The sequence below is a fragment of the Sceloporus undulatus genome, chromosome 3, assembly GCF_019175285.1.
Source record: "Sceloporus undulatus isolate JIND9_A2432 ecotype Alabama chromosome 3, SceUnd_v1.1, whole genome shotgun sequence".
Taxonomy (NCBI): domain Eukaryota; kingdom Metazoa; phylum Chordata; class Lepidosauria; order Squamata; family Phrynosomatidae; genus Sceloporus; species Sceloporus undulatus.
This window is the reverse complement of record NC_056524.1, coordinates 209665841-209680760: the sequence shown is the minus strand read 5'-3', so window position 1 is coordinate 209680760 and position 14920 is coordinate 209665841. Positions and strand designations below refer to the sequence as shown.

The 14920-nt window shown below is 41.4% G+C and overlaps 1 protein-coding gene across 1 annotated transcript in view; it reads left to right on the top strand.

The window, feature by feature from the left end:
• AS3MT (arsenite methyltransferase) overlaps positions 1–14920 on the top strand; it is a gene marked incomplete at its 5' end in the record, with an annotated part of 46648 nt that overhangs the window by 14920 nt on the left and 16808 nt on the right. Inside the window, 1 exon segment of the mRNA XM_042459881.1 lies at positions 1624–1758. Coding sequence (XP_042315815.1) covers positions 1624–1758 — 135 coding nt within the window.

The window sequence follows — 14920 nt, the reverse complement described above, 5'->3', positions numbered from 1 at the left end:
GGGCTCTGAACGCTGTCATCCTTCCCTGCTACCTCCACTTGGCCCCTCCCTAGCACCATGAAACTGGGCCAGTGGGGGCGAGATCGGGGGGAAGAAGGAGGAGGAGGAGGAAGCACCAGGGGGCCAATGGGGGCGAGATTGGGGTGAAGGAGGAGGAGGAGGAAGCACCAGGGGGCCAGTGGGGGCGAGAGCGAGGTGATGAAGGAGGAGGAGGAAGCACCAGGGGGCCAGTGGGGGCGAGATTGGGGTGAAGGAGGAGGAGGAAGCACCAGGGGGCAGTGGGGGGGGGGCGAGATCAGGGTGAAGGAGGAGGAGGAGGAGGAAGCACCAGGGTGCAGGGGGCCAGTGAGGGCGAGATCGGGATGAAGGAGGAGGAGGAGGAAGCACCAGGGCTCAGGGGGCCAGTGGGGGCAAGATTGGGGTAAAGAAGGAGGAGGAGGTGAAACAAAGTGATCTTCCACACCAGGGAAATTCGGATTGGAATTGACGTGAGCTTGTAAACAATTTTTGTGAATTTGCTTGTTACCAAATTCACCGAATTCCGGACTGACATTGGATTCACTTAGGATCATCCTTGGAACGATTCCCCATAGAAAGCAATCACGTGTGATAATCTATCACGTTATAACGCGAATTCACATGGTTGGACCCGGAGTGGCTTCAGATTGGAGTTGCAAAACACATCATGTGATAAGGGCCTTAGTATGGCTAGGATAACAGGCTGTGGCACAATTTGTGATATATAGTCCTAGTATGTTATCATGCGCTCTGCATCATTAGTGCAAGTCTTATTATCCAGGGGCAAATTCCATATTAGGTTGGAAGTCTCCTTTGTTTGTTCATATAAAAACAGCTGTAAGAGGTGCAGCACTGGAATAGTGCAGAAGTAGAGCTGATACAGGAATATATAATTATTCCTCCCTGCCGTCTTTTCTCAGTCTAAATCACATATCCCAAAAGGTTACTGGAAAAATAACATTCAGGTACTGAAATATGTGAACTGGACCCAGGTCAGTATTTTAAGAAGTAAAAAGGACACTGCTCTAGCACAAGAGCTGAATTAAATTTTAGCAGGGACCACAGTCCAGTGGCAGGAATTGTCAAGGGCAAAAGGATGGGACCCAAAATACCAGTATGTTTTAGCTTAAAGCTCTTACTTTCAGTAATTGTACCCTGTGAGAGTCATTTCAAATCTCTACAACAGGGTAAAAAGCCATATAAAAGCTGGGAATCCACCATGTAGTGTTTTTAGTGGGGAAAGGAATATAGCTATTTGGAGAATGCTGTGAAAGCTGGATTCAGCTCCAGATCCCAAGGATCCCCACCCTTGCAGTAGAGTAACCTTCCCCAACTTGGTGCCTTCCAGATCTTTTGGATTTCACTTAACATGCTTCTTTATTACTGGTAATGTTAGCTGGGGCTGATGGAAGTTAGATTCCAAAATATCAGGAAGGTATCATGTGCCACAAAGCTTCATAAGAGATCGGGCTGGTGTGAGAGGGGATTGTAGGGAGAAAAAAGAACACAATTAGATCCCTCTCTATTCTATTCATATCCAACTGACCTCATCATGGCAAGCTAATCACTTCTTTTCTGCATTGCCTTTCTTTCTCCTTTCTCAAGCAAGGAGAAGTGGTGGATGTAGATGAGGAGACAGCAAGTATTCTGCAGAACTCCAGATTTTCTACAAAGTTCTTGATCCATCCTAAAGGGAAGACACAACCTATCCTAGAAGGCTGTCATCTTGGGAAACAAGAGGTTTGTTACATTCTTTAGCAACACTAAGAACATTACTGTATTTCCAACCAGACTTTACAAGAGTCTGTGTATCTAAAACTATGCTTGGATCTTGGAAGAGTTACCCTAAGCAACATATCCACTGGAAGTTGTAATAAAAATAAATACCACTCCAAGTTCTGGTCATTCTGAAGTTGGCAGCTGTAATTTTACAGTGCTTTTGTCAAATACAAGAACAATTGAGTTCAGAAGTCAAAACGTTCAGTTGCAAAACCAGTAATTTTTTTTATTCAGAAACTATACACATTCACCACAGACGTATATTGTCAGGACTAGAGAGCCATCTTTAGAAAAGCCCAGTTAAAACTTAGATCATTTCAAAATTGTAGTTGGCTACATTCTTACTCATCACAAACCCAAAACACTCTCCTTCCTCCTTTTCTCATGAATGACCCTCCTTCTGCTTTCACTCCATGCCTGCTCATGATACTGATCTTGAATCTCCTGGCACAGCTTCAACTCCCTTCCCACCTGCTCATTACCACAAAGGAATGTGGGCATCGTTTAGCAGTAGTACTCTATAATAATCTATAATACTCTATAATTGCGAGCAAGAAAAGTAAAGCTATGACCAACAAATTCAGCTCTCTTAACTATGGCAGGCAAGCTGATGGGCTCAGCTTCTGGTAGCTTTATAGGATGAAGGGAGTGCATTATGTGAGTTTTAAAGCTCATGACTTTGAAAAAACCTGAGAAGCACCCCTCCAATTTAGAACTGAGGGATTGGAGGGGGAAATCTGTTCATGCCAAGGCTTGATAAATTTGTGTCTGGGCTGTTTTGCAGTAAATGCCTTTTCTCTACTAAAAACACTTCTGTCCCTTGAAAAAACTCAAGTAACATACATGCATCCACTGTAGATATCAGGGAGAAGGTTTGTAGCAAGTCTTGAATCTGACCATCTGAGGTTGTGTAAAGAGCTTTCTTTTGTACAAGAGGAGCATTCAAATACATCAGTCACTACAACATGAAGTGACAGAGACATCCTACAGAGTCATCTCCAGTCTAAAAGTGGCAAAGCCATCCCACAGGTTTACCCTACCTTCTGAGAACTAGGCCCAAGTTAGCTGATTACTGGGACACCCAGGAGTGATCACATTATAGCAATATTAAAATCACTCTGCTGGCTGCCAGTTAGTTCCTGGGCAAGGTAAAAAATGTTGGTTATTATCTTTAAAGCCCTACATGATTTCAGTCCAAGTTACCTACAGGATTGCCTCTTCCCATATAACCCACCCTGTACACTCAGGTCCTCTGGCAGACACTTAGTCCAGCCAGCCAGGAGTAGCTTGGGAACTGTCAGCCAGAGGACTTTTTCTTCAGCCACCTATAGACTATAGAATGACCTGCTGGAAGAGATTGGGTAGCTGAATACGTTGTCTGAATTTAAAAGAGCATTAAAGGCTAGTCTCTTCTGGCAGACTTATCCAGATGATTTTTAAATTGTGAATTTTAAAGGATGAATTTTAGATGTGGATTGTTTTAATATGCATACACCTTGTTGGTCCTTTTAAATGGCGTGGTGGCGTTTTAACTGATGTTGTTAGCTTGTTAATTGTTGTTGTTCCCTGCCTTAATCCATGGGGAGAGGTGGGTAAGAAATAACAACAACAACAAGGACTGTGACTACAAAATAATTTTTGAGGTCTGATCCATTTTTATGCACGAGAAAAGGTAAGTACCGGTAAGAGTTTATGTTCTCATACCCTGTGACATTTTTGAGTATTTCAGCTCTGAGTATGAAAATGACTGTGAATCAGGATGTGGGAGAGCACAAAAAACAACAACCAAAACCCACAAGTGTTTCATTGTAATCCCAAAAGTAAGATTTGACTGAAAGTAAGGAAGTATGAAAGTTGGGGAAAATAACAAACAATTTAACATGTGCAAATGACATGGTATTACTAGCAGAAAATGGTAAAGGCATGGAATGACTATTGATTAAAATTAAGGAAGAAAATGCAAAGGCATGGTTACAGCTTAATATTATGAAAACAAAAATAATGAGCCAGTATTATCTACATAATTTTAAAATGGGAAGGGAAGACATTGAAATTGTTCAAGATTTTCTTCACCTTGGCTTAGTTATGAATTAAAATGGTGAATGTAATCAAAAAATCAGAAGAAGCCTAAGACTTGTAAAAGCAGCTATGAAGGAATTAGATATGTTCCTTACGTTGAAAGATATGTTATTGAATACCTAAATCAGAATCATCCATGCTCACTTCAGTTCAGTTCATTTTTATTATGGTCATAGACCAGCACAAATCATCCATGCTATAGTATCTTCAGTTTCTATATTTGGCTGTGAAAGTTGGATAGCGAAGAAAGCTATCAGGATGAAAATCAACTCATTTGAAATGTGGTACTGCAGAAGAATACTATGGACTGCCAAACAGACAAATAAATTTGTCCTAGAGATGGGTCCGAGGAAGTTTGTTCTACTGTCAAACAGCCCTTACTATCAGGAAGTTCCTCCTAATGTTGAGGTGGAATCTCTTTTCCTGTAGCTTGCATCCATTGTTCCATGATCTAGTCTCTGGAGCTCCCTCCTCAATATGAAACCCTTCAAATACTTAAACAGGGCTATCATATCACCTGTTAATCTTTTCTCCAGACTAACCATACCCAGCTCCCTAAGTCTCGCCTCATAGGGCATGGTTTCCAGGCCCTTCATCATTTGGTCGTCCTCCTCTGGACACTCCAGCTTGTCAACATCCTTTTGGAATTTTGTTCCCGAGAACTGGACACAGTATTGCAGGTGAGGCCTGACCAAAACAGAATAGAGTGGCACTTTTACCTCCCTTGATCTAGACACTATACTTATATTGATGCAGCCTAGCATCGCATTGGCCTTTCTAGCTACCGCATCACACTGTTGACTCATGTCCAATTTTTGGTCTACTAGGACTCCTAGATCCCTAGAGATTCAGTAGTCTAGGGCAATGATGAAGAACATTTTAGTGACAGAATGCCCAGACTCAAAGGCGTTCCTGCACCTGATGTTATCTTTTTGAAGATGGGGACAACATTTGCCCTCCTCCAGTCTACTCCTGTTCTTCAGGAGTTCTCCAAGACTATTGATATTACATTTGCCAGTTCTTTTAAAACTCTTGGATGTAGTTCATCAGGTCTTGGAGATTTATATTCATTTATGTTCCTGTACTGTCTCTTTACTTATTCTGTGCTGAATTTCCCCTGTTCTGTCTTCTGCTCCATTTTCCTCAGGTTGAGCACCCTTTTCCTTTTCTAAGACCATTGAGGCAAAGAATGTGTTGAATAATTCTGCCTTTCTTTGTCCCCTGTTAGCATTGTGCCATCTTCTCCGTGCAGTGGCCCTACCATTGCCTTCTTCTTCCTTTTGCTGTGGACATACTCCTAAAAGCCCTTTTTATTATTCTTAACCTCTCTAGCAAACCTGAGTTCATTCTGCTTTTTAGCTTTTCTGACTTTACCCCTACATGTACTCACTATTTGATTGAATTCTTTTTTGGTGATTTCCCCCCTTTTCCATTTCTTATACAGTACATGTTCTGTTTAAAACTTAGATCAGTTGAAAGTTCCTTAGTCATCCATATGGTTTCTTGAGACACCTCCCATTTTTCTTCCTCATTGGAACTGTTTTAAATTGTGCCTTCAGTATCTTCCTTTTGAGAAACTCCCATCCGTCCTCAACTCCTTTCTCCTTGCGTATGCCTGAACACAGGATCACTCCCAGTACTTCCCTAAGTTTACTGAAATCATCGCTCCTAAAGTCTAGAATGTGTGTCTGACTATGCTTTGCTTCTCCTTTCCACTGTATAACAAACTCCAGGAGAACATGGTCACTCCTACCTAAGGATCCCACCACTTGCACCCCATTAACCAAGTCATCCCTGTTGGTTAACATCAGATCTAAAATAGCTGACCCCCTTGTTGCCTCTTCCACCTTTTGGACAATGAAACTGTCTTCAAGGCAAGTGAGGAATTTGCTAGACCTTGAGGATTTGGCTGAGTTTGAGTTCCAGTAAATATCAGGATAGTCAGCAGTAGCAAGTACATTTCTATACTGCTTATCAGTGCACTTAAGCACTCCCTAAGTGGTTTACAAAGTGTAAACTAATTGTCCCCAACAATCTGGGTACTCATTTTAGCAACCTTGGAAGGATGCAAGTCTGAGTCGAGCTTGAGCCCTTTTGCTGGTATTGAACTCGTAACCTTATGGTTTTGAGTGAGTGGCTGCAGTACAGGCATTTAACTACTGCGCCACCAGGGCTCCTAGTTGAAGTCACCCATCACTATTACATCTCTCCTTTTTGATTGTGAGGTCATCTGTTCTAGAAAAACATCATCCAGTTTCTCCATCTGACTTGGGCATCTGTAGTAGACTCCCACAATAACATCCCTCTTGTTTCCCTCCCCTTTAATTTTTATCCAGATGCTCTTCACTTGGCTTCCAGGATCGATGTCCTGCATCTCTTCACTGGTGTAAATATCCCTGACATATAATGCTATTCCTCCTCCTTTCCTGTTTGGCCTATTTCTCTTAAAAAGGTTATACCCCTCTATTCCTACATTTCAATTATGAGACTCATCCCACCAGGTTTCAGTGATGCTGAACCCTGGTGAAAAAGACAGGCCCAATTCCATCAGGCCTAACTGTGAATTCTGTAACTCAGGTCGCTCTCTTTTATTTTATTTATTTATTTTGTATTTTATTTTATTGTATTCTCTATATTTTTATTGCTGTAACCCGCCCGGATTCCTTGTGATTAGGCGGGCTATAAATAAATTATTATTGTTGTCATTATGATTATCTTGCTTATTTCCCATGCTCTGTTGTGCATTAGTGTAGAGACATCTTAGACCATGTGTCCCCCCTACATGCTCTCTGTGCAAGTTTTTTTTTTTTTGCCTCCCACTGTTGGGTCCTTGCACTGTTCCCTCTTTAACAGTTTGACTATTTTCTCCAGCCCTTTTGTCTTCCAGAATACTGTCTCCCTCCCCCACATAATTCAGTTTAAAGCCCTCCTGATCAAATTCTTGAGACTGTTGGGATGCAACCCATCCCTTGCCAGAAATCCCACCTCATAGAACCGCAGCCCATAATCCAAGAATCCAAATCGTTCTCAGCAGCACCATCTGCAGAGTCAGTTGTTTACATCCGCTATTTTCCTCCCCTTTCCTGGAACATGCCCTTCAGCTGGCAGAAGAGACGAGATGACAACCTGTGCATCCATCTCTTTCAGCTTTCTACCGAGAGCCTCATAATCCCTTCTGATATTCTGAAGGCTGTACCTTTCAGTATCATTGGTTCCCACATGGACCAAAAGGAAGAGGTAATGGTCAATAGGCTTGACAAGTGTTGTCAGCTTCTCTGTCACATCATGGATCTTTGCCCCAGGGAGACAACATACTTCCCGAGACATCTTATCAGGGAAGTCTGCAGTTTGAGGCTCAAGTGCCGCATGACGGAGTGAGCTCCCATCACTAGTCCCAGCTTCTGCCAACCTAGCAGTTCAAAAGCAAGTCAAATAAGTACCACTGCGGTGGGAAGGTAACAACATTTTGTGCAGTCATGCTGGCCACATGACCCCCAAAGTAGTCTTTGACAACCCTGGCTCTTGGCTACAGTTGGACATGACTTAACAACCTTCTCAAAGGAGAAACATTAACCTTTACCTTTCATGTAAATTAAGCCTAAATTATTACAAGAAGCAAACATGATTAAACTGAAGCCATTGTACCTTGGACAGATCATGAGATGATACAAAATACTGGAAAAGCTGATAAAACTTGGTATAGCAGAGAGCTGTAGGAAAAGAGGAAGATGTATTGACTCAATCAAGGAGGCTACGGCCCTGTGTTTGCAAGACCTGAATGTGGCTGATGACTGGGACTCTTGGAGGTGTCTCATTGACAGGATCACCATAAATCAAATCTGATTTAATGGCCCATAATTACAATAACAGAGAGTTGGAAGTTTTCTCAGTCATTCTTTAGAATCTGAGGTATGTGAAATTATTTTATCTTTGAAATGATCATATACATAGTCTGTTCATGATATGGGAGTAAGCTTTGTGCTAATATGTAAAGCCACTGAAGAAATTAGTAAATCTGCAGAGAGAATTAAAATGACTGCATGAAAAAGAGGGACTCTGTAGTATGGTATAATAGCAAATTTTAAAGATGCCTAAACACTTTTGGTTCTCAAGGGCCTTCTCTGTACATGTATCAAGCTTAACTAGATCTTGATCTTAACCTTTCAGCCATGACCCTGTTTTGAAACTGGTCTATCTACAAGACATGTATTCCTTACTCTGGATTTGTCTGATGAAAGCAAACAGCTGTGTGTCCTAGAAAGGATAACATTGTGCGTAATGGTATATGATAGGAAAGGGAGGAGAAGCCAGGGTCATATGTGGTATGTCCAAGATAAGCCCCAGAGGAGGTTTGCAATGAAGTTGGCTTAATTCTCCTTCTTTCCCAAGTGTAATAGAATGATTATGATTATTCATTTACAATAAAGATGTTAACTATTGTATGCTGTAATTCCACCTATGCTAAAATGCTACATTGGAGAGGCGGGGTATAAATAAATATTGTTATTATTATTATTACTCACTAGAATTAGAGAGCAGGTGTGAAGCCAAGGCTCAGTAAGTTTTTTCAAAGTCTGTCTTCCACTTTATTCCTAAAAAGGGCTTTGTTTATGTATTCTCAGTAATTAAAACCTTTTTTTTGGGGGGTTGTAATAACCTTTCGCTATTCTTTCTGTGCTTCTTTCCATGGTACAAAATTTTCTGCTAATGCAGTAATGCCCAACATCTACTTTGTTTACTGATTATGTAAAGAGATCATGTATTACTTTTGAGACTAACTAGGTACAGGTATGCTATGTATCTTGCCTGCCACTGAGTAAGTGGGAGAAGTAGTTGAAGGTGAGGGGGGGGGGCAGTAAGGGCTGCTTGTCTAGCAACCCCTCCACACATCTACTTGGAGCTAAGTGGAAAATATGCAGGCACAATATAATACTGGGAGTCCTTTTTTGTCCTAAACTAAGGAGACATAAGAGGAAATATGGTAATGGTTCATAAAGATAGGAAGGGGCACAGTGAAAGAGTGGCAAGGATGCAGTTTTTTTTCTGCTTTCATAATAAGAGAACTTAGTGCCATCTGATAAAATTAGTTACAATAGCAGGTCAGGACTGACAAAAGGAAATACTGTACTGTTTTGCAAAACATATAATTAACATAACAATTTAATGTCGGAGACAGTGATGGTTATTGACTGGAATGACTTTTAAAATGAATGAGATTGCTATATCGGGTACAACTATATATCCGATTTTGAGAACAAGGCCTGCAGCGAGGAAGGTATGTTGTCTTTTGCCTTCCTCAACTTAATGTACTCTATATGTATTGGACTGCAACCTCCAAAATCCTCAAGCAACACAGCTTAATAGAATTGGCTCAGAATTGGCTGTAAAAGTGACTTTGATATAATTCTCTTTAATATGGTACTGAAGATCCCAGTCATAGTCATTTCACACTGTAATTCTAAAATATACAACAGCACCACCTACTGCACATCCGTTACTTCTCTGTAGTGCCATTTCATGATTTGCTGATTATTTTGATGCTGTTAACAGTCTGCATAAATATTAATAGTAGACAGTAAGCTAAAATGACTTCATCTTGATGGAGACCAGACAGTTCAGTGGCAGATAAAGAGTTCAGTCACAGAGAGTCTTTGGAAATGAGGAGCTTCTTGGTCGTAGATCACCTTTTCAACACCCCTTTTAATTGTAATCTCTCCCCCTGCCCCATGGTATTGTGAAAGAAGCAAAACATTTCTGTAAACAATGTGATACTCAATGGAAAGCAGTTCTGGTTAATATAAAGCATTTGCTTGAAGAGCATCAGTGAAGCTAATGTGAGCAGTCAGGACCATTTGATTCCCTCCAGAGATATTGAACTATGTAATTCCTATTATATGTTGGCATGTGGTGATGGGGGTTGTACTTCAACACTTTTGGAGGGAATCAGATGCAGGGGGCCTCATTAATGATATTTGCGGATTTGATTATTCACAGATTTGATTAATATGTTCTCCCTAGGAATATGTAGATGCAACTCTATGGTCAACTTTAACTAAAAGTTCCATTAAAAGACTTAGAGCAGGGGTTCCCAACCTGGGGGTCGCCAGGTTGGGAATCCCCCCCACCTCCTCCCTCGCCTTCTCCCCACGGGTGCCAGTGCTGGAGCACCGGAGATCATATTTGGAAGATCATATTCCTGGTCTCCCAACCGATCAAAGAGGCCGCGGGCGGGACTTTCGTCCCCAAAGGGGGTCGCGGCCCAACAAAGGTTGGGAACCGCTGACTTAGAGATTCCTAGAGAGAATACTCTACTAGGCATTTGTAGCTCCTCTAGTGCAGTTCTAGGGTCAGTGTCTGTCAGATGTTGACCACAGAGTTGGAGGACCTAGAGATTCCTAGAAAGGTGTCCTCTCAGGTAAAAAATTTGTGGTTTTTTTATTTGCGATTTTTCCATATTCACGGGGGTCTTATGCCCCTAACCCTAGTAAATATGGAGAGACAAGTGTACTTAAAGGATCTTATCAATGGGCTTCAAATAAGCTAGTGGGGAGAAGATCCATGGGAGGAAAGAAGTAAAGATTTGAAAATATAAAGTGACTTTTTGTAGTTCCATGGTCATGGATAGACCACTACCTAGAGGTGATCAGATTTAGACTCACTGGGATGCATAGATAATGCAGGGGTGGTGGACTGATTAAGATGGTCTATGTGAGGAGGCTTATGGATTCTGATGGATTCCTGATAGCTCTTGGAGAGTTCCTTGTTGCTTTGACAGGCAATTCTGTCAAAGCCCTGGTTGACCTCTGAAACATAATCTCTTCTGAGCACCCCCTTTCACAGAATATTGCTAAACCAGTTCCCTGGTTGTCTAGGGAGCTGGCATCAATGAACTGTTGCTATTAGAGCAGCACTGGCAGAAAATGATCAAATCTGACTAAACATGGGCTCAAGCTTACTTGATAGTCTACTCTGTAGCAATACCAGCATCAATAAAGTATTTTTTCTCTCTGCCATAATTACATCTGCAAGAGCTGTTTCAAGATATTATGGCCTTTTACACCTTCACCCATAAGAGCAGAATCTAGATTTCTTGGTAGCTCTATGTCAACAATTTGCTAAACACTTTGCAGATAAAATAGCTTAGATCCATTCTGATTTGGGTGCTACATTTAATGCAGATCCTGTACATGTAATCTTGACCTCTGCTTGTCTAGCATTAATGGATAGTTTTCAGCTCATGCAGTCTGAAGATGTGGACAGGCTCCTTGGACAAGTGAGAGTCACTACATCAGTGGTTCTCAACCTTCCTAATGCCATGACCCTGTGGTGACCCCAACTATAAAATTATTTTCATCTCGGTTCCTAAGACCATCGGAAATGTGTGTTTTCCGATGGTCTTAGGTGACCCCTGTGAAAGGGTTGTTCGACCCCCAAAGGGGTCGCAACCCACAGATTAAGAACCACTGTTCTAGATAAGTACTATTGAAAGTGATGGGCTGTGGACCTGTGGTGGTCCTGAAGCCATTGGCTCCACATCCCTGGCACTTTGGGGGAAAACCATACTTGTGGATCCCTCACTTGAGACAGGTCACGGAGGACAATTCTAGACCTAGAGCAGAATTCTTCCAGGAGAGCAATGAGGAGGGCATGGTTTCTTGAAAAAGTCAACACCCATAAACAGAAAAATGAAATGCATCAATGGCAGAAGGATTCTTCCCTGCCAGAAGCTCATGCTCTCTTGCACTCAGTATCTTTCCATCCTGTGGTTACTAATTCTTGGATTCCCTCGGTCCACAATCCCTGGTTGTATGGCACAGATGACTGTTTGCTCTCAGCCAGATCTCAAGGACCTGAAGCAACTTGTGAAACTTGAAGAGCTCCAAACAATGCTGATGTGGGGATTTCTTTTTTCAAACTCTTTTTTCTGACTCACTCCTCCCATCCTCTGCCCTTACTTCCTCTTTTGAAAAAAAGACATTATTTTCATTTCTTTATCTCCTTGTTTTTTAGGTTTAGAAGCAGGAGTGTGCTTTTGCTGGACACATTATCCTCCTTGTGGTTTTTTCTATAGCCAACTACCTGACTCTTGTATGAACAGATCTGATCTGGAAGGTTTTTTTTCTCTAAACTCTTATCTGTTTCCCCAGCTGGTATCTATGACCTTTTAAACTGGGCAGTCTTTTCAGGGTTTTTTGTTTGTTTGTTTGTTTTTTGTATCTGAAATCCCAAAATTGATAGGGAGTATGTTATAGGAAAAGACGACTCATAACAGGATACTTTTCAAGCATGTGTCTTGCTTTGTAGAGAACAGTGTTTTGAATGTGGGTGAATGCATATTGCACACCAATTGCAATTTGATATCAGCTTGACTATTGTGGCTACACCCTATGAAATCTTGGGATTTGAAGTTTGGTGATGGACTTAAAATTCCTTTCAAGTTTAGAATGTATGTGGAATCTCAAACTTTCTCCTGCACTGCATCTACACTGCAGAATTAATGCAGTTTGAGACTGTTTTAACTACCATGGCTCAATGGTATGGAATTTTGGGATTTGTAGTTTTGTGAGCTGTTTAGCCTTCTCTTGTCAGAGAGCGCTGGTGTCACAACAAATCCCAGGATTTTTATAGGATGGAGCCATGACAATTCAAGCAGTGTCAAATCTAGTTTCTTGATTCACTCTTAAGTTATGAAGACCTGCAAGCAAACCTGGCTTCAGAGCTGGTTTGGAAGAAGTGATTCCAATGAAAGGAAATGTGCTGTGGAGGTTATAATGGCATTAAGTAAGAAGGAAGAAGAAATTTGGAAATGTGTTTTTACTGGCACTCAGACCAGTCAAGTCTAGGCTGATAACCACCATCACCACCAAATGGATTGAGCTCATACAAAGTCACATCTTGTGGTGTTTTGAAAAACACAATGTTGTCTGCTTGACCTTGCCATCTTCTTGCCATCTTTCCTGTTTGCTAGATGTGGCATATTGATAGATCATGCATGACTATTGCAAGAGATCGATCCAACCAAAGGCGCTTCAGGTCAGGAGAAGGAATACTCGCCTGGATTTTAATGGATTTTATCTTCAGATACTTTGGCCTGTTACAGACTGCCAAAATAAAGCTGCTTCGGGTCTCTTTGGAGGTATGCTGTTTAAATGATGCATGCATCCTAAGAATCTGGAAGCTGCACCAAAGCTGCACTTCAGTGCTTAGGAATGGAGTGTAGCTTTGGCGCGACCTCCAGACTCTTAGGGCCCATGCATCATTTAAATAGCATACCTCCAAAGAGACCCAAAGCAGCTTTATTTTGGCAGTCTGTAACAGGCCTTTGTCTCATTGGATGGAGCAGAGCTTTGGAACCTTACCTGTTTGTAGGTGATTGCATGGAGAAGGGCTGAGAGGAAGAGATCCTGCCACAGCTTCTCTTCCTGGCCCTGGTGCTCACAGATGGCTCAGATTTGACCAGAGCTCCTTCCTTCATTCCTTGAGCAGCACAAAAAATGGGCTATAGATGTGATCCTCATTTCAGATCGAAACTTAGGAGGCCTGGGTTGAGGAGGAGGATGTGACTGGCTATTTCCTCTGAGTCTTTCTTCCTCAGTTGCAACTTTACTTAGGAGTCTTCATCCTCTACATTCTTCTGAAAATCAGACTGGATGCTGCAAAGCAAAGAAAGGATAGATGATGGAGTTCACCTCTGTCTTTCAAGCAAAAGTGACTGCAAGGGAGAGGGATGGAAAAACAGTCAAGAAGGAAATGGTATAAGAATACCTCAGTGAGTTCTTCAAAGGCACTATTATGCTTTTGAGGCTTGGTTGGTCCTTTCTTCTAGACATTTTGCTGATGCATTTCATCCATGAAAACAAGCTGTTGTCATATTTCTCTAGATGTAGGTCTGTGGGTTTGTGGCTTTCCTCTGAGATGTTTTTAAATGTTCTGCATCCACAGGGTTCATTTCTGGAAACCACTCACCTTGTGACAGTTTCCTTGAAGTTAACTTCTGTTGGGATGTTGTCCGTCATTCTTAAATGTTATGCATTCACAGGTTTCATTCTTGTACATCACTTACCTTATGATAGCTTCCTTTGAAACTGAAATTGACTTCTATGAAATGATGGGCTTTCACAATGACCTCTCCTCATTCACTTGCAGGAGCCTGATATTTTGGAAGAAAATTTATTATACAATGTTTATAGTGCCTGAAAAGAAAAGGGTGAGGCTGGAAATGGCTTCCAAAAATATTAGAAATGAAACTTTTGCTTCACCTTGTACTGAGGGATGGGATGCTGCACTCAGATATTCCCAGCTTTCTTGCATTCTGCAACTTCAGTCCTTATGATAGTTTCTTTGAAGATCACCTCTGCTGAGTTGTCCTCAATCATTCTTAAATGTTCTGCATAATACTTACCTTGTGACAGTTTCCTTGAAGTCAACTTCTGTTGAGATGTTGTCTGTCATTCTTCAACGTTTTGCATTCAAGATGTTTCATTCTTGTACATCACTTACCTTGTGATAGTTTCCTTTGAAACTGACTTCTGTTGAGATGTTTCCATGAATTCATATGCTTTCTCTATGACTTCGCCTCATTCACCTGCAGGGGCCTGATATGCTGGAAAGAAAACAATTTATTATGCAATGTTTATAGAGTTATAGAGTATGAAAAGGGTGAGGTTGTAAATGGCTTCCAGAATTTTTAGAACCAAAACTTTTGCCTCACCTCATAGTGAGTGATGGGATGCTGTACTCAGATATTCCCAGCCTTCTTGCATTCTGGAGCTTCAGTCCTTGTGATACTTTCTTTGAAGATCATGCCTGCTGAAATGTTCTCAATCATTCTTAAATGTTCTGCACAACACTTATCTTGTGACAGTTTTCTTGAAGTCAACTTCTGTTGAGACATTGTTCGTCATTCTTCAGTGTTCTGCATTCAGACGATTCCTTCTTGTACATCACTTTCTTGGATACTAAGGGCCCATTCACATTACAAAAAAAATCGGTTCTGAAACCGATTCAATCACGTGAAGTTCCTACTCACCCCGAATCTCACACA